The sequence below is a fragment of the Mus pahari genome, chromosome 2, assembly GCF_900095145.1.
Source record: "Mus pahari chromosome 2, PAHARI_EIJ_v1.1, whole genome shotgun sequence".
Taxonomy (NCBI): domain Eukaryota; kingdom Metazoa; phylum Chordata; class Mammalia; order Rodentia; family Muridae; genus Mus; species Mus pahari.
The window spans coordinates 149,479,057-149,503,273 of record NC_034591.1 but is presented as its reverse complement, the minus strand read 5'-3'; the positions used below and the strand labels follow the sequence as shown (position 1 = coordinate 149,503,273).

Here is a 24,217-nt window from a genome sequence, read left to right as displayed (position 1 = left end):
GCTTTCACTTCTGAGTTCAAAGTAAGATAATGAGTGGAGGCAGGGAGCTTATCTCAACCATCTCCAGTGTGGCTGTCTGGGTGAGGATGGCCTTTGATCGGCACTGTTTGTGTTCTTGAGTTTCCCCTAAGGGGCTGTAGTCTTGTGATGCTTTCCGTTCTAGAAACCCATCTCTGGATGAACAGGTTACGCTTCCTTCCTCACACTGCCTCTTTTCTTTTTCTAAAAAGAAAAAAAAAGACAAATATTTATTTTATCTTTTAAAATATTTATTTTTATGAGTGTTATGCCTGCACCTATATACGTGCGCCATGTGTCTGGTACTAGCAGAATTCAGAAGAAGGTTTCTGATTTCCTGGCACTGGAGTTTGTGAGCCACCTTGTGGGAGTTGGGAATGGAACCTAGGTCTTCTGCAAGAGTAGTAATTGCTTTTAACTACTTGGTTTAATATAGGAAAACATTATTTCATTAATCTCAAAGCTTTTACTCTGGAATTAATGCAGAACTAAGCTTGAATAGAAATGTATATTATTGTCAATAATGAGTATTTCATGTAGGATAATGGTTCTCAACTATGGGCTACGACCTCCAGGGGGATGTTAAATGACTCTTAGACAGGGGTTGCATATCAGATTTTCTGCATATCAGATACTTATATTACAGTTCATAACAGTAGCAAAATTACAGTTAAGAAGTAGCAACATAAATAATTTTATGATTGGGGTCATCATAGCATTAGGAAGGTTGAGAACCACAGATTTAAGAAATGAATCAGAATTTGTCAGACCTCAGGGACAAGGGGTGGGGAATGGGGGAGGCAGGAGACCCTAGACTCAGGTATGCTGCATGATTAACTGTATTGCTGAATACTTACAATGTGAGAGAAGTTTGTGCTAATGCAAACCCCTTGATCACAGACCAGCTTTAATGTTTTGTGGTATTTATAATTTTGTTAAATATAAATGTGAAGTTTTCCTTATCCATTATTCCTGAAGAAAAGCATTATAGAATGTCTATGTAAATAGCACATGTACCTGCTTTTTAATTAAGCACTTGGTTTGTGTCAGGACTTGTAGTCTGGTCACTCACAAGCTTTTCTTGGAGGTGCTGATAAAGAAAACTTGTGATGTGAAAATTTGAGACACAGTCCCTGCAAAGTGAAGGCTTGAGTGACATAGGCACTTCTGAGAAACTTAAAGAGTGTTTTTATCATTGCTTTTCTTCCATATGGGGGTGCGAGTTTATCTGGAAGGATAATTTTAAATAGTTTATTTTGATGTTGAACTGTCATCTAATTTTTGTATTCATAGAGCCACATATGGAGATTTAATTGGTTTTTTTTTCTGAATTGATCAAGCAATTTGCCAATTGCTTTATAGGCATGTGGGAGTATTCCTTAGTGTTTTTTAGAGTTTCATAAAAATCTCTTCATTTTATGTACTGACTGCAGTTTCTGACGGAGCGTCAGCAGGAAAGGAAACACTTTGGTTTTGTTCTCTTGTAATGGTTCTGTGCTGGGAAGGGGTTTGAGACGTCCTGAGCCTGCTGGCTCAGGGACCACACTTTGAGTAACAGGGTTTAGAGAGGGTAGCAGACGTTTTCTATAAAGACACAAATAGTAAATACTTTAGTTCTTGGCAGGCCACATACGGTCCTCGTTACATGTTTTTCTTTTTTGTTTCTGGAGTTTGTTTTTCAATTCTTAAAAAAAAAAAAAATGCAGAGATCATTCTTAGTTATGAAGCTGCATAAAAACATGGTGTGGTCAGCAGATTGCTGGTCACTGCTTGTGTCTGAGAAAGCGTATGCATTTAGTTGTTCCTGGAAACAGGAACGGTGAAAGTAATGCTTAGCACTTTTCAGCGTGCTAGAGGAGCATATGACTCATGGGACTTTTTTTGACCTAACTTATTAATATGGTAAATCATTGCTGGTGATTTTAAAGTTTTTTTTTTTAACAGATCTTTAAAATTTTAATGGAGACATAATTTATACACAGTAAAATTCACCCTTTAGTTTTAGTGTTATAAACAATTACATACAATTATATTCTATCAGAGATAAAGCCACATGCTAAAGTTGTAAGGGCAGATTTTAATTAGTGATCCATTGCAGTAGGAAAAAGATTAGCACTCACTGCACTGTAATTTGTACAGGGGTGTCTGTCCTGCAGGGAAACTGGGAGGAGAGGAAGGAGAAGAGCGAAGAAGTACAGTTTGGGAAAATGGTTCCTTTATAAGCGTATTATGTATTAATAAAAACCTACAGTGATAGAGAGGTGGCTCAGGTGTAAGAGCTTATGCTGCTTCTGCAGAGGAACAGAACTTCTTCCCTAGAACCGATGTTTGGCGACTCAGAATTGCCTGTAACTCTAGTTCCAAGTGATCTGATTTCCTCTTCTGGACTTCTTGGAATGCTTGTGCACACATACATATACACATACAGACACATAAATAAAAACAGATCTTAAAAAACCACAGTGGTTACTAGAACTAGTAAGTGAGTTATAAGGTTGGATACAAAGCAGTTAGAGGGCTGGTGAGGATGGATAAGGGCGTCTGCTGCACACATCTGGTTCCCAGACTTTGACACCTGGAACTCATGTAAAGATGGAAGGAGAGAACCAACTTAACCAAGCTGTCCTGTGACCTACACTGTGCACTTGTGCCGTGGCACATGTGCATCCACCCCTCATTTTCCACTTGCATACATACAGTAGCAAGGGACAGTTGAAAATTAAAATGTTAAAACAGTATAATTTATAACAAACATGGAATGCCTAAGTATAAATGTAACTATGAAACATGCAGATCCTCTCTGCAGAGGAGGAGCTTAAGAAGTCAAAGAAGACCTAAATAAACTAATAAACAAAGAGGTACTCTGGTGGTGGATTGGAAGATGCAGTAATCAAGTTAATAAGGAAATTCTTCCATGCTGATTTACACTTTCAGCCTTGACCAGACACCCAGCATAATTTAATTTAGAAATTGGCAAGCTATGGTTAAGAAAATCAGAGATTAAGTTTCCAAGTCATGCTACTTGATTATGATGCTGTTTGAAGCAAAGAATAATTTCATTATTGCACAAAGGAACACATGAATCTCAGCAAGGCAGTTTTTGCAAAAAAGGGTGTTCTAAGGTCCAAACCAAACTAGCAAGCACATTGGGATTTAGAAAGTTCACTTGTTTTTTTTTTTTTTTTTAAATTCTAACTCAGGTATGTGTTGTTTTCCCCCATTGGCTGGAGTCTAATCTCACAATGATGGGGTATAATGGTAGGTCATTAGAGTTTATTTTAATTAGTATGTCTATTTAAGAGAATAATAACAGTACGTTCTCTTTTAGAGTCTATGATCTGTCTAGACATAGGCTCTCGGTCTGATAGTGGTGCTAGGTATGGTTCCATTTTGTGGAGTGAGCCATAGGTCCTAGTAGAAAGTGGTTGGTTTCTCCCATAACATTTGTGCCACAGTTACCAGATGTATTGTCTTGTTAGGCATAACAGGCTGTTATCATTGTTCCCAGGGCTTATACCTGGGTGAGACTGATGATCTTGTTTCTCCTTTGGTAGCATGCATAGTACCTTTACTACTATGAGAGCTACCCAGTAGGGATGAAGTTTTCAGGTGAGTGCAGCTTAATTCTTTAATGTTCTATGACTTGAGTATGTAGTGTCTTCAGCAATAGAGTCTTACCATCCAGTTCTGGAAGGTAACTAGGTAAGGCATCTGGCAATAGCCTATAATGTTTGGAGGTCTTTAGGGACCTCACTGGTCAACAACTTCAGAGGAAGTAACTCATTCCTGGGACAAGGCTTTTTTCTTTGTTAGCCTTATGGTGTCTGGTATGGTAGTGGCATTGCTGCCCTGTTACAAGGTAACTCCATTTTGACCCTTTTAATGTTTATGTAGAGATAAATTTTAGGAAATTCTACAGTAGTAGGTTTCCATGTGACTTAAAACAAAAGTCTTTAGTGTTTCTTATCCTTCCTGTTTCCCTCTTCCACCCAGTCCTCCTCTTCCTTACCACAGTTTATCCTTTCCTATCCCATAATTCCTCTTTAAAAATTTTATCTATTTATTTTTATGTGTATGAGTGTTTTGTCTGGATGTCAGATCCCTGTGACTGGACTTACAGATCGTTACGAGCTGCTATGTGGGTGCTGGGCATTGGACCCGAGTCCTCTGTCAGAGCAGGCAGCTAGCCAGCACTCTGCACTGTAACCCCCTTTAACCGGTGTCTCGTACTTCTCTCTTGAGTGCCTTTCACTGTGGCCCGTAATAATTTTCTGATTGCTATGAATGTTCAGAATGAAACACATATCTAAATATTCAAACCTGCCTATCTGTCTTCCTTTCTTTTTAAAGAACGGGATCTCCGAGTAGCTGTCCCAGACTTATTACTCTTCAGCTTTGGCTTTCTGAGTGCTGGATTGCAGGACATCAGCACACCTGCTTTGGTTGCTTTTTGAGTAATGCTGTTTTGTTTAGGTTGTTGTTGCCTTGTAAGAATTGGTTTCTTACAAAATATTATTTTTTGTGTTGGGTATTTTGCCTGTGTGTATGTTTGTGCAACATGTGCATAATTGCTGCCTTGTCCCGCGCTACCTTCTCGCCAGCAAGAAACGACGCGGCACACAAACAGGATCCTTCTGCAGCAAAGCTTTAATGCTCTTGAGAGGGAGAGCATAAGCTTCCAACAGGCAAAGGGCGAAGAGAAGAGAGAGAAGAGAAGAGAAGAGAAGAGAAGAGAAGAGAAGAGAAGAGAAGAGAAGAGAAGAGAAGAGAAGAGAAGAGAAGAGAGCGAAGAACCAAATCCCTCAGCTTATATAGAGCGAGATCGCCGCCTAGGACGTGTAACCCTCTGGTTGGCGGCCTGCTGTCACCCCAGATGACGCCACGGGAAAGGCAGGGCACAAGGGAATGGAAATCTACCCAGCACATGCGCAGCTGCCTTGTTTGTTTGTTAGAGCACAGGACATCAGCGCCGTCTTGTAATGGCGAATGTGAGGGCGGCTCCCCACACTGCCTGATCATGGTTCCTGGTGCTCAGTGCCCTGCGCTTGGGGCTACAGATGTGTGGTGAGCCAGCATCTAAATTCTGGGAACTGAACCCAGACCTTCTGGAGAACAGCCCGTGCTTTTAACTGATAAGCCATTTCTCCAGGTCCAAGAAACTAGTCTCTTACCTGACTGGACTTATTCAGGAATGGACACATTTCATATAATTATTAAAAAAAAAATCCATTTTTATGATCTTCTCCATACTTTTCGTGTAGTCAAAGGTCAAACCAATATCAAAGCAGTACAGTATCAAAGAGAGTAAATTGTATATGCTTTGGGTGATTAAACCATTGCCAGTTGACTGTATTTTCTATAAAGACAAAATTTAAAGAGTAGTTATAATACCAACTTTATTAGCAAGGAAAAACTAGGCTATATTGGATGAATTACAAACTAAAATCTCTATAAGGAATTAGCTACTAAAAAAAAAAATCTTAAAAGGTTACAGGAGAAATTTGAGATTTTTTTTTACCCTAAATATTTTAAGTCAGATTTTAAGTGGTTATTGTGAAGTTTTAAAATTTCCATTCTCAGACATTCCAAAAAATGGAAAAGTGCTGTGTGGGCAGAGATTTTGTGCTGTGATACAGTATATGGACTTACAGAGCTTTTGGGCCACCTGAGGCTAGTGTTTGAGTCAGCTGGTTAATGAGTTCAACTCATGAATGTCACCACTGTAAGACCAGAGCATGATAGATAGACAGATGTTGAGGAAATCACATTCTGCTTCACTGGGTCAAAGCCTTGTCTGGATATATTATAATTCCGTGGGAACTGTTTGTTTTCCTTCCAGTTTTATTTTTAGATAGAGTCTTGCTTGTAAATACAGGTGTGGACCACCATATTTGTCTGCCTGTCTGGATCTAACTCTGTGCGTGTGTGTGTGTGTGTGTGTGTGTGTGTGCGCGCGCGTGCGCGCACACACGCCTTGTGTGCATGTGTGCACATGTGTGTCTGTGTCGGTCCTCACCTTGCACGTGTTGAAACAGGGTCTCTTGTTGTACACAGCCACATATAACACCCCCCCCCCCCCCAAGCTTTCCTGTCTCTGCTACTCATTTCCTGGTAGGAATGTCCTGGGATTATGGAAGTGTGCCCTGCTACATCTGGCTTTTATATGGGTGGTTAGGCTTACATGGCAAGTGCTCTAGCCCCTGAGTCATCTTTCTAGCCTCTGTTGAAACTTAATGAAATTTCATTCAGCCATAAAGAAAAATAAAAGTATGAAACTTGAAGAAAAGTAGATGTATCTGGAAATTATTAAGTGAGGTAACACAGACTCAGATAAGGAACCGTATGTTCTGCCTCATCTGTAGATCTTAGCTTTTAATGTGTGTGCATATATATATATATATGTGGGTGTGAATGTGGGATTGGAGCAGGGGAAGAGGATCAACAGAATATGAAAATATCATAATGAAACTTAGTACTTTATACTCTAACAAAAATAATTTAAAAAGAATACATTGATTCCTGGCTCCAGCTCAGGCCAAAATTAAATCAGAATATCTGGTGGAAGAATCCAGGTCAGTGCTGTTTTTAGTAAGTTGCCAAGGATGAAAATTCCTGTGCAGGCACTTACTTGCTGTAGCTGTTGTTATTTTGTGTGTTAGGAGGCAGGGAGGAAAACATGCTGAAGAAAGCTTACTCATAAAAATTTTAGTTTTTAAATATCCAAGAACTAAGTGGCTATCTCTCAGCTGTAGCTCAGCCTCCCAGAATGCTGCTGCTGCTGCTGCACACTAGCTGTGTGACTGTGAGTGTGTGGGTAATGCCAATTGCTCATGGGTTCTCTCAGCTCCATCCTACCCCTGGTTATGGTGATGTAAGTGTCATGTTAACGCTAGGTTGGCCTTTTGATCTGTTTTTTGCCCCCTCGTCAGTTTTCCTCAGGATGCTCTCTTGGTACCTGCACAGCACGGGAAGTCAGACTGCTGTTGGCTGACAGTGCCACCACTGGCCATGATTGTGGGAAGAACTGTGACTTGACAGTTCCTTTGTTAGAAGCAGGGAACTCTAGAGGGATTGTTGGGATGCTTTGGGTGTAAGAGTAAGAGTGTGTGTTAGCATTCATAGTGTTAGTAAAAAAGAATCTTTATTTGTTTAGTCACTAAAAGACTAGGTTAAAAAACACTGTTAGGTTACTTACAGAATTTCCTAAACACTAGAATTTGTCTTGGGCTCTCTATTTAGGAACAGTGCTACAGATCACACCCAGGCGTCGCTCTTAGCAGTGTGCTCACCTCTGTCGGGCACTCTGATGACACACAGCCCTAAAACTCCTGTAGATCCTCGTCAGAAATTGGATTAAAGAAAGATGAAGGAGTGCAGGCGACCTCCAGCCTCACTGGAGCGAAGTGCTGTGGTGCTTGCTGCTGCCTCCCCCTCTCCTGCTCTGCCACCTCCGTTTCACACTTCTTTTTCCTTTCTGTTTTTGAACTAAAGTCTGTTTGGCGCAGGCTGGCCTGGAATGTGCTGCATGACCCAGGCTCACCTCCAACTCCAGGTCCTTGAGCCTCAGCCTAAATTCAGATGTTGGCCATCACAATCAAAAGTGGGGTTCATCTCTCTGATTGGCAGTGACTACTCAGCCATGTGCACTGATTGCAGGGGAGGATTGGAAAGCAGATATCTCGTGTTCTGTTTCTGTTCTTTCAAGATGTGGCTCTGCCTCCTAAGATGAAGGATTAACTGCAGGGACGCAGTTTAGTTGCTGGCTGGTTCCTCCTTGTCCAGTGTCAAGTATTTGTGACCACATTCTGTGAGTGAAAAGGACCGCTCTTGGGGTTGTGCACGTCTTTGCTGCAGTTTGAGTCTTGCTTGTGGGTTTTCCTGTGTCTGAGATTGGAAGGATGATTGAGATATGATAGTGAATATCAAAGGAGATGATACAATTAAAAAACAAACTTGTAGATAAGGCAGGTCTTAACGATCTACTTGGTCCCTTTATTTTATTAACATAGTAAGGAAAAATTAAAGCATGCCAATATCTGGCTACTACTTACACAGGCTATAAAATCAAAGCTTAGATATTCTTAAAAAAAACTTTCCAAAGTTAGATTAGTAGCAGGTCTACCACATAGATTAGGATGCATTCATTACCTTTATTCAAGTGAATTTAAGATTAAAGATTGTGAGAGCCAGCAGTGGTGGATGACTTAAAACTGACTGTTCTCTGAATACAGCAAAGGCAGTTGCACGTATGAATACACAGGGGCTGTGACAGCATGCATAAGATATGCCACCCCCCCCCCCAAAGAAACTCTAGCCAGACAGGAATGCCAGTATGTTGAGGTTCTCTCTTGTGTAAGCTTGTGATGCCTGTATTTAGTTCCTATGATAGCTGCCTCATGTATTCTGTTTTAAGTTGTGATTATTTGTTGTGGAGTGACTAGTATGGTAGAAAGTTACTGTTATAACTGCAACTCTTGGATTATTAATGTGCTTGCTAGCATTTTAAGATAGGATAAGATGGTATATGCTAGAATGTAGAAGTAAGGAACTGTATGATGTCTTTTGGGAATATTTAATCATTATGTTTAGTGTGGTGTGGGGTCAGGCAGAAACAAGGCCAGTGATACTGCCTAGCATTTTTTGGCTGAGCTGGGCTTCTGTCTTTGTGAATGGAGTACAGCAAGAAGTCACCAGTCAGAGGAAGACATTTGTTACTGTTACCATGAGGATTTAAGGCAGGAAACAGTAAGAGGTGGCTCTGGGAAGGTGGATTCTGTATAAGTGAGTGTTTCTGTTGTTCAGCTGTCACTGTTTCCTTTTCTCCCATCATTTCTGTATGGAAATTAGAGTGGATCCCTAAGTAATATCTGTCTGTGGGTTAGTCTCTAAGTGGAATTAGCTGCTCTGGTCATATGTATAAAGTGCAAATCAGCCAAATTCATTAATGTTTCTCCAGAGTCTTAAGAAGACAAGTTGGGGCTGGAGAGATGGCTCAGTAGTTTGGATTCTCAGAAGCCATGTAAATCGGAAGCGACCAGCTAGCCTACCGTATGCAGCAGTGAGAGAGAGAGACCCTGTTTAAATCACACGGACATTTATTCCCCAACCCCATTAAAAAAATCAAGTTTAGGCATCTGAGTTCCTAGACAGTTTTGTTGGTGATTTGACCACTTCTGTGTCCGTATCTCAGCCCTTGTGTGCTAGACTGTAGTAATAATAGAGTCTATGCTCTGGACTTCCTGGGTACACAGATTTGTTCCCCAGTGTGCTCCCTCTTCCTGGGATGCTTTTTCCTCTGAGGCTCAACCCAGGTGGTGGGACTCAACTGCCTTTCTGAAATCTATAAAGGAGAAGAGCTCTAGAATCGAGAATAACATTAAAATCTTTACTGAAAGTGTGGCATTTGATTATAAATTAGCATGTCAAATTGTAATGATATCTGGCCACAAATTCTCAAATTCATTGTGAATCTCTACTTACTTTCTCTGCCAACCCGTTCTTTAAATGTTACTTTTTTTTTTTTTTTTTGGATAAATCTTTCAGATAGAAGCTATTGTATAATCAATAGATTTGACATGTAGAGGGTTGCTGGGGAGATGTCTCAGTGATTAAGAGCACATATGTTCTTGCTGATGATCCAAGTTTGGTTTCCAGCACCCACGTCAGGTGGGTCACAACTTTCTGTAACTCCAGGTTCAGGGGATTAGAGGGTCTGGCCACCATGGGCAACACATGCAGTGCCTACACACAGATGTGCATACAAACCCCTACAAATAAAATGTTAAGAGAATCATCATGAAGGGAGACATAAACTTCAGAAAAAAGAATACTTCCGTTACTTCAAGAAGTGAAAAACATTTACTTTTCTACCTTTTCTTATCCAGAACACTTAATTTAGAACACTTATTTAGAACACTTAAATGGGTCAGAAAACTGCAAGAAAGGTAGTGTGTAGAGGAAGTGATCACATCATGGTAAGGCGAGCCATGCATGTGTGGAAGCTGCAGACTCAGGCAGGAGCTCAGCTGACCAGAACTAGACGATGCTAAGGACCTTACCCATTACTCCTGGAGTGGTCGCTCAGGGTCACTGCAGGAAGTGGCAAAGCTTCTGTTCTCGGGGACATTGTGCCACACTGTCTTTCCTGGCAAGTGCTTTGTGATTAAAGGATTTGTAACTGTAAATTATACAACTTGTAACTGAAAATGACAGCTCCCTGTTAGAGTGTCTTCCAGTGCTATCTCCACACTAGGGTTCAGGTCCCCTTATCTTACAGCTGTGTTGATTCTGGAACCTTCTGATGCCTCCCTTCTTTACAGCATTGCTACCCACCCAGAGACTTAGGGAAGCCATCGGAGATGCTGCTGTTTCTTTGCTTTCTTTCATCAGCACCCTATTACTTTTTTTCTCAGAAGATCAACTTTGGTCTTCCATACTATATATTAGTTGATGGGATTATTTAGATAGCATTGCAATTACTTTTCTCTGTATTAACAGTATGTTTTTGATACCTATGTTCAGTGACATTATAAAGGGTTCTTAGAATCTTTGGAGGATTTGACCAGGTCATTTTCAGTTTTGTGACTTGAATTTAGTTCACTAACTGTAACCTCCGTTGTCCTGGCAGGAGTGGATCTCTTACTCTTTCTTATATGGGATAATTGCGGTATCCCTCATGGCCTTGTTGGGTCTGCTCTTTGGAAGAACAAATTCTATAAAAGGTTGCCTCCCACCTACTGACTTTCCTAGCTCCCACCAACTGACCAAATGCCATCAGGTTTAGAGCATTCCCATCACCTGGCAGAGAAACTTGCTCTCACCGCCTTAGGCAGCTGCTGGCTTCTTTATTTGTGTATTTGCTTTTAATGGACTGTTGATTTGCTTTTAATGACTGCTTTTAATGGAATCAGACAGCATATTTTTTTTCCTGGCTTCTTTTACTTTGTGATGAAAGATTTGTAGGTTTCTATTCTTTCCTATTATTAGTAATATTGATACAAATGTTCATGTATAAATCTGTATATGAACATAGTATTTCTTACCTCTTGGGTAGAGAGAAATTGCTGGGTTATTTGACAAATCCAGGTTTAACATTAAACAAACAAACCAACAAACCAACCAACCCAGAGCTGAATTGTGTTTTATTGAAGTGGCCACACTACGTTATATTTCCACCTCACCACATACTTGGCAAAACTTAAAGTATTATGGTTATTTCTGTTTTCAAGCCAGATTGGCTGTTTGAATGTCTGATGAAATGATTGTCAAAGTCCATCTCCCTCCCCCTTTTTTTAACTGCCCTAGGCTTTACACTCTTACAAGTGCTAGGAAGGTGCTCTCTCACTGAGTTAGATAGGCTTGTCTCCTACTTAAAGTGTTATTGTTTGCCTTCATATTGATTTGTAAAAATCTATTATGTATCGTGAGTAAAATTCTTTATCATGTTGATGAGTTCAAATAGCTTTTTACCTAGCTTGTTACTTATTACAGTTTGGATATAAAGTTGATCGTTTAAAAAGCTCATGTGTTAAGGTTTGGTCAATGATGTTACAGTGTTCAGAGTTGACTGACATATAAGAGCTGTGACATAATGAATTGATCCCTTAAAACATTCATAAATGTGGTGGTGGTGGAGGAGGAGGAGGAGGAGGTGTAGGAAGGTGGAGATTAAGAGGTAGGAGGTTTGAGGAAGTAGTCTGGAACAACAGAACTTTATAATTGATTTTAACTGGCCTAACTTATGTTTGATGTGTGTATCAAAGTATAAGCTTAACAGAAGAGAGTACAAGCCTGGTAGTGCAGACCAGTAATCCCAGTATTTTTGAGGTGGAAGCAAGAGAATTAATTAGGTGTTCAAGGTCATCCCTAACTACAAAGTTAGCTTGGGGTCAGCCTGCATGAGACCGTCTCAAAGAAAAGTAAAAGTAGAAAGACCCTAGGGCAGTGATGCATGCCTGACTATAATGTCAGCAGAAGTCACACCATGAATGTCCTGACTGAAATGTCAGCAGTAGTCACACCATGAGACTCTCTGTTGCAGTGAGCTCAAGGCAAGGGCAGTCACAATTGAGACCATATCGTAATCACTTAAACACTGTGGAAATAAAATCAACCACAGTCCTACGTATAAAAGTGAAAACTCTTATATGCACAGCTTGACTTTAGGTGCAGATTGCTTAGATAATGATACTGAAAATGCTATGCATAGATGAAAACACTAGCAGCATAAAGGAAAGGGAAGCTGCCATGTTAATTAGGACTGCAGAAGCTCTGCTCTGTGCTCCCTTAAACCCCTAGTCTTCTCACTGCTGCTGTCTCAGTGTGACTGAACACCAAAGTGAACTTGACTGACTTTCCTTGTTTGGATGTAGCATGGAACAGTGTGTATTTTGCAGATTTGTTGGAAGTGATACATGGGAACCAGAGGTTTCCTCTCATTCTTTCTTTGATTGGCCACTGAAGCAAGAGCGACAGTGCCAGGAGATGCAGGCATAGGCAGTTCACTGTCATCACTCCATACCTGAATTCTATTTGGGTTTTAGCATATTTATTAGTTGTCTCATACTTAAACATTTATTGTGTGTGTATGGGGTGTAAAAATGCTGTAGTCCTCATGTGAGGTTCAGAGACTGGTTATGGCAGTTAGTCTCCTACCATGTCGGTTCTGGGGCTAAAACTCAGGTTGTCACCCTTGGTCTCAAGTGCCTTTACCTAATGAGTCATCTTCCTAGCCTGAATGCCCCTTCATTTATAGGTCATAATACCTCTGTTAGCTTTCAAAAGATGGGCTGTTAATTGATGCATAGCACAGTTTTCTTTTATATCAGGGGAAATATTTGTGTCTCTCTATTTGAGCTCTTTATAGGATTTTATTGAGGCTAGTCATTCCCTGTGGATGGACAGGAGTGGGGTATAAAACTACATAACCATGTCTTGTGTTTTCCAGTGCCCCACAGTGAGAGGTTTATCACGGCAGTTGTCTCTCATTGCTGCTGCCGTAAACAGCTTGTTTTTAGTATTATAGTGCTGTCCTCCAGACGTACTGTATTGATAGTTGTCTTCACTTTGTTAATAAGTCATCTGTAGGCTATATGATGGGACAATGTAAACGTTCTTTTTTCAAATAAACTTTGATCTCTGTCTTTTCCATTCCTTGTGTTAATTGTCTTACTCATTTCTTTATTGGTTTCAAGTAGTAGATTATTAAATTTTGGGAAAAATGTCTAGGGTTTATTTTCAGTTTCTTGTTTCTAAGAGAGCTTTATGTAATAGCAATAATTAAAAAATATTTTGTGGTTATTTATGTCATGGCTTTAATTTTTCTTTTTAATGATTTTTAGGTTCATGTACTGGACAGACTGGGGAGAAGTGCCAAAGATAGAGCGTGCTGGGATGGATGGCTCAAGTCGCTTCGTTATAATAAACACCGAGATTTACTGGCCAAACGGACTGACTCTGGATTATCAGGAGCGGAAGCTTTACTGGGCCGATGCAAAACTTAATTTCATCCATAAATCAAACCTGGATGGAACAAATCGGTAAGATTGCCTTGCTGTAAAGTTTTACGTATATGTTTGCATGGGTGTATGTGTACATGTGTGCCTGTGGGTTTGGATCCCCCAGAACAAGAGGCACAGGCATTTACAGGACATGTCTCTTTACTCCATGACTCTGGGATCTGGGCTCTGTTCAACTTGAATGTACAACAAGTGCTCTAATCTATTGAGCATCTCCAGCCCTGCTGTGCTTTTTCTTTTTCTTTCTTTCTTTTTTTTTTTTTTAAATCAACCAAAGCAAATGGATGGTTTGTGTTGTTTGTTTTTAAGAAGTTAGTGTATATTTTTGTGTCAAAGGGAGTTGGAATAGGCTTTTAATTTGGTCTTTAAAGAATCCTTCCATGTGTTCTGAGCTGGTAAAGTGCTTGCTGCATGAGTGAGCATGCAGACCAGTGTCCAGATCCTTCTGTCCCCACAGAAAGTGGGGTGTGCTGGTGCAGTCTGGAATCCCAGGTCTACGAAGCAGAGGCAGGATGACCCTGGGGGCTTCCTGGCAAGCCAGTCCAGCCAACCAGTGGGCTCTAGGTTCAGTGAGAAACCTTGACCCCCCCAAAATAGGAGAATGGAGGGAGACATCCATCTACACACACACACACACACACACACACACACACACACACACACACACACGCACGCACGGCTGCATACCCCAGCATACATATGTACACAAATGCGCCAACCTCCCCACTCCTATGTAGTTATATTTCTCATGTGTTGTCACAGTGTTTTGAACATGCAGATTTAGTGAGGGTTTGTTTAAAAAAGGAGAGCTGAGCTGGCTGTCTGGATGCACACCTTTAATGCCAGCACTTAGGACAGACACAGAGGCAGTTAGATCCCTGTGAATTTGAGGTAGTAACATGGCATTACTGTCTGTGCAGGGGTGAGCAGAGAGTGACATGGTATCTCATAGGACTTAAAAGTAGGGTTCCAGCACAGCCTCAACTCTGAGGGACAGTGGGATATGACACTGAACAAGCCCAGCCTGGTCTACTAAGTGAGTGCCAGGACTGCCAGGGCTACAGAGAAACCCTGCCTTGAGCCCTTCAAAAAGATAGACAGGAAATATGGAATATTAATGGCTACTCATGCCAGTATCTAGCTAGCAAGGGTCACATCCACAGGAAGGGCAGGTGGGGTTAGCAGTTTAACCCCAGTTTAAATAAGTCTTTGAAAATGATGAGGTCAGACCTTCTACTGAAGCTAGGGTATCGCACTTAATAGAAGTGCATAGGAGAACTGACTCACAACAGCATAAGAGGGGACAGTGGAACAGGGAGAAATGATAGGGAGGAAAGAAGAATTAATTCCCTAGAAGCATGGGAGGGGCACAGCTAGTGGTTTTCAGAAACCAAGCTGTCATAGTTTTGAGCATCACAGGAACAAGAGGCCTGCATTTTTTTGTGAAGTTAGAACTACATTAAATATCTTAAATGCTTTCTTCTTCTAAGTCCAGGGAAAATAATTTGACAAAGGAGAATCAAAGAAGTATCAGATGAAATGCCATTTAAAGTTAATGCAAAGGAAAAAAATTCATACAAATAAAGCATTCTAGAAAACTTCACCAAAGAAGAAGGCAAACTGCTTTTAAATGTATCCAAAAATCAATGAGAAAACAATATAAATTGTGAAGGAAAGTGTAACATTAGAAAAGTTCTGAAATAAGATTATTTTAAAATTCAGAAAAAAATTTTAAATAAAAGTCACTTTAGTAAAAAACAAACAAGCAAAACACAAAAACAGAGCACCAGACAAACAATAGCGACCCTGCTGTACATGCTCAGTGCCTCGAGAGTGAGGAACAGAACGTTTGGTAGACGTTAAAAGGAGGGAAAGGTAGCTTTTCAATAGGAGATCTAAGAACAGACTTTCAGAGGGTCTTGGTGATGCTGTGACCCTCAGCGAGAGAACTCCTGGAAGATGTTTCAAAAAAGTGAAATAAAAAAAGCAAAAAAAATTCTGCAACTGAAATGAACAGTTCCTGAGATGACCAAAAGTAAAACAAAACAAAACAAAACTGGAAACTTGAGACAGCAGAAGGGGTATTATCAGATCTGAGGGTCAGAAGGAACAAAGACTGAGGAGGGAACGGCAGTGCGGGACAGTGTTCACTGTCCAGACACCAGACAGGAAAGGGACAGAGAGAATGGGAGCGAGCCCTGGAGAGGGGCCCTGCCTGCGCTGTGAAGAAAGGCAGGAGTGAGCACCAGTGCTTGAGAAGCCCCAGAGCGTGTGCAAATTACAGTCAGATTCAGGAAAGCCAAAGATAGAGAATGTTAAAAGTAAAAGAGAGGTCACTTGATATAGATGAGGGAACTTCAGGTAGAGAATAGGCAGAATCCTTAAACGATCTAGACCAAAAGGTGAAAAGTGCTAAAAGGAAATAAAAAAGCAAACTTAGACTCCTGTATTCATCAAGACTTCAGAAGTGAGTGAGAAAGTGAAATAGTCCCAGATAAACAAAAGCAGGGAGGATCTTTCCAATAACAGTTTGTCTTCAGGCAGACAAACCATCAGGTACACCAGACGGGAGACCTACTCTATAGATTCCTGTTCAGGCTCTGTGATTAGGACGTAGTCATGCTCAGTGCTCTTGGCGTTTGCACGGACACTGTGATGCTTGCTTTGCTGTTGCCCTCAGAGAGTCTCTCTCTCTCTCTGTCTGCAGCCTCTCAAGCACTGTATGCCTTGTTGGTTTCCCATTCTTAATTAACCCTTTCCTCTTTCTGCTGCAGGCTCTGCTTTAGCCTTACCTGGTTTACCAATTATAATTTCAAATCTCGTTGGTTTATACATTAATCTATTTTGTCTCAGCTATTTCAAAAACAAAAACCAGTTTTTCCATTTACCGATAATTGAGATTGCTTGTATTGGTATATATATTTACAAATTTATATGATATACAATGTATGTAATAAAAAGATTAGAAAAATAACCTTTATATTTTTATATTTCTAAATTTTTTTATAGAGAACAAATATGTATTCCTTTTATAACCAGGAGGGAAATAATAGCTTTGGAAGAAAAGAACTCCAGTACCTGAGTTTGCTACCGTTGATTCTGTTGTATATTTCCTCTGATTCTCTGACAGATTTACTAAATTTCCTTGTTTCTGGACAACTAGTAATCATTTTGGGCCCAATGGATAGTTTACATTTTTCTCATGAGACCCAATTAGATAATTATTTTGAAACATTCTCTCAATCAAAAAATTTCTTATGCTGGGGAGGCACATGGCATGGTTGGCATCTGGAGGTCAGAGGGTAACTTTTAGTAGTCAGGACTCTCCTTGTACCATGTGGGCCCCAGTGATCATCAGGAGTTGGCAGCAAAAGCCCTTATCTGCTCAGCCACTTTGATCGTCCTCATTCTGTCCATTTCAATAATGGTTTATCATTGGTTTTGTTACTGGGTTGTAAGTTTTTTCTTTTTTGATTTTGATGTAAGACTTCATCATTGGACATATGATTTAGGAATGTTTTCTGTCACTACAAGCTTATGTCTTCATTTTCTTAATGGCATGTTTTGAAACAAATATTAAAGTTTTCATTATGTGTAATTTCCCCAATTATCAGTTTTTACTCTTATTAAATTACTTGTGGTGCTCCTAGTAGTCTTCGCCTGATGCAAGGTGATAAATACTTTTTCCTCTATTAGAGAAACTTCCAAGAGTTTTTTTTTTTTTTATTAGTTTAATTCTTATATTTAGATCAGATGTATGGTTAGTTTTTGATTGTGTGTGTGTGTGTGTGTGTGTGTGTGTGTGTGTGTGTGTGTGTAAGTTAGCTCTTAAGCTCTTTTGTAAAATGTATCCCTGATAGAATTTTAAATGTATACTATAAAAAGTAAGTCAATGTTACATATTTGTGTATTATGATATAATTATTTTACTTACATGCTGGGGATTTAATCCAGGGCCTCACTGTATACTAACGGGCTGGAGATTGAATCCAAGACCTCCTGCCTGCCAGGCATGCTTTACCCCTGAACTATATATATCCTTAGCCCTGTATTTATTACATATTTTTAAAGAATTTTAATATGTGTGAGTTGGTCAGAGGACAGTTTTTGGTTGTCAGGTTGCCAGGCTTGGCCTAGGAAGTACTTTAGCCATCAAGTTACATTGACAGCCCCTCTCTGTTTTATATATTCTTATAGTGCTGGAGATTGAACCAAGGACCTTACACATGTGAAGCATATTCCTAGCCATTATTTTTAGTAACAAAATTAAAACATCTATTTTCATTGCTTATATGCAGAAATATAAATTACTTTTGCTTATGAATCATTTATCTTAGATCTTGTTGAATTTACTTGCTTTGGGAAGATTGGCAAAAAAATGAGTATATTCTGTGTCCAGAATCATGTCATCTGTGAATAGTGCAGTAGTGCTTCCCTTTGTTGTCTGGGTGGGTTCTTCTGATTGATTTCATTGGCTAGATCCTGTGATACAGTGCAGATTAGATGACATCTATCTTCTCTTGCCTTTCTGGAGTGTTTATTGCCAGATTAACATAGCTGAATGTTAACTGTAGATTTTGTTCTAAAGTACTTTCATCAGGTTAAAGTTTTCTTTTATTCCTGGTTTATTGACTTCATTTTAAGTCATGGATGATTATGGATCCTGCCTGTTTATTTTACATCTATAGAAATAAATTTTTAAGTAAAAATTATTAATTGCATTAGTTGTTTTTTTTTTTTTAATTGTTGAACCTAGCTTGTATTTCTAGGATAAATCTACTTAATGGTGGTTCACAATTCTTTTTAGATATTGTTCTGTTGAGGATTTTTATGACCTCATCCATGAAGGATATTAATAAATAGTTTTTTTCTGATATCTTCGTGATTTTGTTACTAATTTAGAACCAGCCTCTAAGAATGAGAAATGTCTCCTTTCCTTTTATGTCCTCACAGAGTATGTTCCTTTCTTAGTTTGTTGTTTGTTGTAAATATGTCTGGTAGATTTAGTCTGTGATGCTGTCTGAGCCTGGCTGTTCCTTCTTAGGGATCCTTTAAATGACAGGTTTGTGTGTGCAGCTCTGCTGTCCTCCTCCAGGAATCTATTTTAGTAATTGGTTTCTTTCTAGGAAGGTTTCCATTTCCTATATGTTGACTAATTTGTTGGCACACCGTTGTTTATGGTGCTCCTTACGTGTTCTGATTTCTGGAACTGTGGTAATGATGCTCCCCTTATGTAAGGCCATGGTGTTCTTTCAGTTAGTTTCACATTTTCTGTCTTTCTTTTTTTTCCTTTTTTTTTTTTCTTTGCCTACTATAGCTAATAACTTGCAGATTTGTTAATCTTCTCGAAGAGTCAACTTTTTTTGTTATCGATCTTTCTTCTCTATTACATTGATTTCTCCCCTGATGTTTTTATTGACTTCCCATGCTTATTTCTGCCCTAGCCTGCTCTTTTTCTAGTTTTTTTGGCGGTTGAGGCAGGTTGCAAGGAGATGGACTTGCAGTTTGTCTCCTAATAGAGGCATTTCCCTCACTTAACCGCTGTGGTGGATACTCATACTTTTCTATGCATTATATTTGTGTTTTGTTTTAGCTCAATATTTTACTTATCTTTTGATCTCTTCTTTGAATGGTTGCTTTTTTGTTTCGTTTTTCATATTTTGAGCTAGTTCTCACTACGCAGGCTTCAGATTTGGAGTAATGTTTCTGCTTTAGCCCCTAGAGTGCTATAATTATAGATATGAGACATTGTGTATTGTGACATATTGCTTATTTAGAAGAATATGAGGAAGAAGTTAGACAATGAAAGATTGAAAAAGAAATTTAATTTCTTGGCTCTTCATCCATTTTTATTTCTTTTGTAAAAGATTTATTTTATGAGTGAGTGTTTTTCCTGAATGTGTGTGTGTGTACCTTGTGTGTACTTGTTTCCTATGGAAGTCAGAAGAGGGCATCTGTTCCCCTGGACCTGGATTGTTACCAGCCAGTGTGTGCTTCTAGAAAGTCAACCAGGTCTTTTTAAGAGCAGTAAGTTCTCCTAACTGACGAGCCATCTTTCCAGTCCTAGTTTTTAGTTTCTATGGTATAACTTTGTATAAAACTTTTTATAACTTTAGTATTTATTGACTGGTAAGGCAGGTCTCACCATATAGTTCCAGCTGGCTCACAGTCCTCTTTCCCTGGAGTACTGGTAGTATAAGCATGTCTCTGGGCAAAACATGCATTAGTGTGTATGATGTATTTTAGTGCTGGAGATTGAATACAGGTCCTTAGGAGTGTTAGCAAGCATCATGTTTCTGAGCCAGTCGCCTGAGAGTTCAGCGTTTTGATGAGCGGCGTGTGGAGTCATGGTAGAGCACAGTAGTAGGGAGCACGTGCTTCCGTATGCAAGGCCAGAACTCAGTTCTCAGGACTGGAAGAAAACAGAAGGCAGACATGCACAAGGCCCAGCCTTCCAAATATGATGTGCGTACTGAGAACACTGCCTCTCTGGCGTGTTCTATAGCTGGTGAGTTAGTACGGCACATGCTCAGGTTTTCTAGAGAACTGAGTGCTAGGCACCACTTCCCTGTTTTCCTTTCCATAGTGTCAGCGCTCAGGTTGTTTCTGTGCACACAATTGTAGCTGTGTGTTCTTGTTGTTTCATCTTCCCACCAAATGTCTCTCTCCGGTGCTTTATCTGCTCAGTGTGTTGTTGGCAGTGCCCCATTTCTGGTGCCGGCAGTCTGTGCTTGCTGTAACTTTTACTTTTAACCTTTTGGTGTCTTTGTGTCTAAAGTATGTTTATTATGGACAGCCTGTATTTAACTGTTGGGGCTTTATAATATGTGTGTTACAGTGTTCTTACCCAGACTGGACTATTATTTATCCAACATGCTTTAAAGGCACACACCGGAGCAGTATTGCTCTATTTAATCCTCTAATCTGGCTGCTCTCCCCCCTCCCCCAGCTGAGGTCCACTATGGCTTTTTCTGCTCTAGGTGTTTGCTCACAGTCTCTCCTGGACTCTCTCCTCATGGTTAATCCCCTATTTCCTCTTCCTCCATCCCCATCCCCTGGAAGTCCAGCCCTATTTTATTCCCTGCTCAGTCATTGGCTGTTAAGCTCTCTGTATTGAACATCAGGGAACAATTGGGAACTGGTGTTTACACAAGATTGAGACAGGAGGTTTTCTGAATAAGGATTGTAATAATTCAGGTGAGACAGAAATCAGCATTTGAACCTTCACACAGTGCACAATAACATTATGCCCACATAACTCTGGATTCGTTCAGTCTAATGACCCTTGTTTTTAAATGGTTAGAAGAAAGAAAAACCATAGAGATTTTGTATTGACCTATCTATTGTTCTCTTTGCTCTTCATTTCTTTCAGAGATTTTGAGTTTTGAAAGGTTAATATAATTTGTTATGTTTTTATCTCTATTTATATATAATTTTCAATTAGATTTATTTATTTCATATGTAAATGTTAATCCTGCATGTGTCTCTTCAGCATGTGCATACCTGGTGCCCACAGAAGACAGCATTGGCTCTCTGGACAAGATAGTTGTAAACCACCTTGTGGATTCTCGAAACCTATCCCCTGTCCTCAGCAAGAGCAAAAATTACTTTAGCCACAGAGCCACTTTTCTAGTCTGTCTGTTTTTGGTGTGCTTTTATTTATGGCTTTTACACAGAGTTTGTTTTCCTATCTTTTTATTTTTTGTGTTCAGTTTATTAGAATGAATCTTAACTTTGTATTTAGAAAGGTACAAAGTAGCTTAAAAGGCTTTTTTTCTCATTTTTAGAAAAGGTTTTGTTTTGGACCGTGCAGGTTTTCAGGATGGCGATGGAGTGCCCCTTTCTCATGAGTAGTCACTTGGTTTGTGCTATTCTCTATTTTTCGTTTGTATTTCTGCTTTGTACAGGTGTCATCTCAGAGTTGTTTGTGTCTCACCATAATCAATTTTGGAAGACTGCTGTAAAATATGCTGACCTATTTAAAAAAAATAGTTTAATTTACTTTTTAAAAAGGAAGAAAACACCTTAGGAACAATTATTGGAAACATTCTTTTTGGGAGAGGTAAAGGAAAATTAATCTAAAGAAGAAAAATTAAAGAAAATGAAAGGAGAAAATTGATGTAGGTCAGCTAGTCGGTATGATGCTTTAAAATATAAATTAGTCATCTTCATCTTGTATTCAAGGTTTTAAAATAAAATCTGTCTTAAATTTATGACACTTTAGGTCAGTACTAGTTCATGTGTAACAGACACTGATGTCATTTAGATATCCGCTGTCCTTGACCTTGGCCTTCAAATAGATGCTAGAGATCTTGAAGTCACCTGGTGAACCTAAAGTTAAGTTTCTTCCTAACATTTGATACTTTGTTTTTTCAGTAGCTTATGTGTAGGTGTGTGGTCTCCCCTTCCTCCCCAAGGCTGAGTACTTGAAAATAGAGGTTTATGAAAATATTAAATGTTTGTTTGACTAAATTCGTGATTTATTCATTGTGTCTAGAACATTTACTAATTGCACAACTCTGACACTCTGCCAAGTGCTGTGGTGTTAGGATTCAGTCTCTCTCTCTCTCTCTCTCTCTCTCTCTCTCTCTCTCTCTCTCTCTCTCTCTCTCTCTCGTTTTGTTTATGAAATTCTGGTTCTGTATTATGAACATACTGTGCCAATTCAGGACTTTGTTTAGTTGTCTGAATGGAGAGGTTTAATAAATAATACAATACAAATGAGCAGACTAGCGTAGATTTTGTGTGTCATTTCTGCAGTCACATTTTGGAGCTAGAGTGAGGCCTATCTTTTTTAGCATCATGTGAATGCCTTCAGTGGCAATTATTAAAATCATAAGATCGAAAACCAGGCTCAGGCTCTTTGCTCTTGAGCATCAAGGAGGGGCAGACCTTGTTGCATTTTCCGTCTTCTTAGTGCCAGCTGTCATCCCTGGGACTTCTTCATTGCTTATTTTTCATGGAAGAATAGAAAATATGAGTGCGAAGGCAGTTGTTGAGAAGGGAGGCTGACAGCAGTGTTAAGAGATTTGGGCTTCTGTGTCTTGTGACTTAGTTTGCCTACTTCCAAGGCAGGGACCATTCTGAATGTTCAGTATGGTTTTTTGACAACGTAAATATATTTGAATTTGCTATTCAAATTGTTTTTCACAGATGAACTTAACCTACATGTATTTTCCTTAGTATGTTTATGTATTGGTGTGAACTGTTTTCAGTGTTGAAGTTAAAAAAGAAAAAAATTGAAGTGTGAGTTTTTCTTTTTGTGTTAACAGGCAGGCAGTGGTTAAAGGTTCCCTTCCACATCCTTTTGCCTTGACGTTATTTGAGGACACATTGTACTGGACTGACTGGAATACACACTCTATTTTGGCTTGCAACAAATATACTGGCGAGGGTCTGCGTGAAATTCATTCTAACATCTTCTCTCCCATGGATATACATGCTTTCAGCCAACAGAGGCAGCCAAATGGTAAGTGATCTGGGTTTTTAAATTCCAGTTTGGAACAGCTCTGTAAGTACTCTGATGTCTGGCTTTAGTGAGGCACAGAAGGAGGAAGGGCACATCCAAAGGCAGTGAAGGAATAACAAGAAAAGCATGCACATAGAGGTCAGGTTAGACACCGAACTCTAGGACCTTGTGACCTGATACCCTTCCCTATGTAATTGTCTTGTCTTTTATTGAAGGTTGGGGTAATACAAGAGGAGAACAGAAATGAATTAAAATTGAGACAGCTCATCTGCTAAGTTTATATTTTCTTATTATACTTGAATGTGTTCTTGTGAGTGTGCTCAAAAAAATACCAGCTTACTAGGAAACCTCTGTTAACCTAGCTTGTAAATTCCAGCACCTACGTGTGCAGTGTAAACTACCTGCATAGACTTTGGCGTGTGTTCTTTTATGCAGTTTTCTTTTCAGCTTGCTTCTGGTTGGGTTACCCTTTTCAAAGACTTGGGCCAGTGTCTGCTAACAACGACCCCTTGTAGGAGAGGAATGGGTTCCGGTTTAAAAGGAATGTGAGAATGCAGAATGCCTGGCACTGGCGTGTCAATAAGCGTCTGGCTGTGTCTGAGTGTAGTTCAGATCATTTTTATAGCCAAAAGGAAAAGTGCTTGGATCCTGAGTTGTTGGGTATTAGCTCTTTCCATTTAGAGGGGGAGATAATCAAATATTGAGTGTTATTCAATGACCATGAGCCCATTTTAAAATAGATGTGTTAATCTACACAAAGATAAATATTTGTTTAGTTCATTGTGAATTTTGTGTTCACAGGGCTAGTTATCAGAAAGTCTCTGAACCCGATTTTGAGCATCACAGCTGACCCTTTGTTTTACTAGTTTGAGGATTTTAGTTATTTTTGATGTTATGTTTTATGTTCTTGTCTTATGTTGCTCTCTGTATTATATTGTCTTTCCCATAAATATATGTGAATGTATCCATTACTGCAGTGTTCACAAACTTGGCTGTTCCCCCCCCCCCCCCGTCTCTGTCTCTTGTTCTTTCTTACTTTATTTCTCATTTAATTTTGGAGTGCTAGAGGCTGATGCTAGACATTCTAGACAACTACCCAAACCACTAAGCTACAACTCAGTCTTTAAAACACTTAAAAATAAAAACGGGATCCTATGTAGCTCCCACTGGCCCCCATCCTTTTTTTTTCTTTCTTTCTTTTTTTTTTTTTTTT

The 24,217-nt window shown here is 39.5% G+C and overlaps 1 protein-coding gene across 1 annotated transcript in view; it reads left to right on the top strand.

Moving 5' to 3' along the window:
- The window catches only part of Lrp6 (LDL receptor related protein 6), a 122,882-nt gene that overhangs the window by 32,440 nt on the left and 66,225 nt on the right, over window positions 1-24,217 (top strand). Inside the window, exons 3-4 of the mRNA XM_021188702.2 lie at window positions 13,359-13,556; window positions 22,808-23,004. Of these exons, the coding sequence (XP_021044361.1) occupies window positions 13,359-13,556; window positions 22,808-23,004 (395 nt within the window). The remainder of the gene's footprint in view (window positions 1-13,358; window positions 13,557-22,807; window positions 23,005-24,217) is intronic.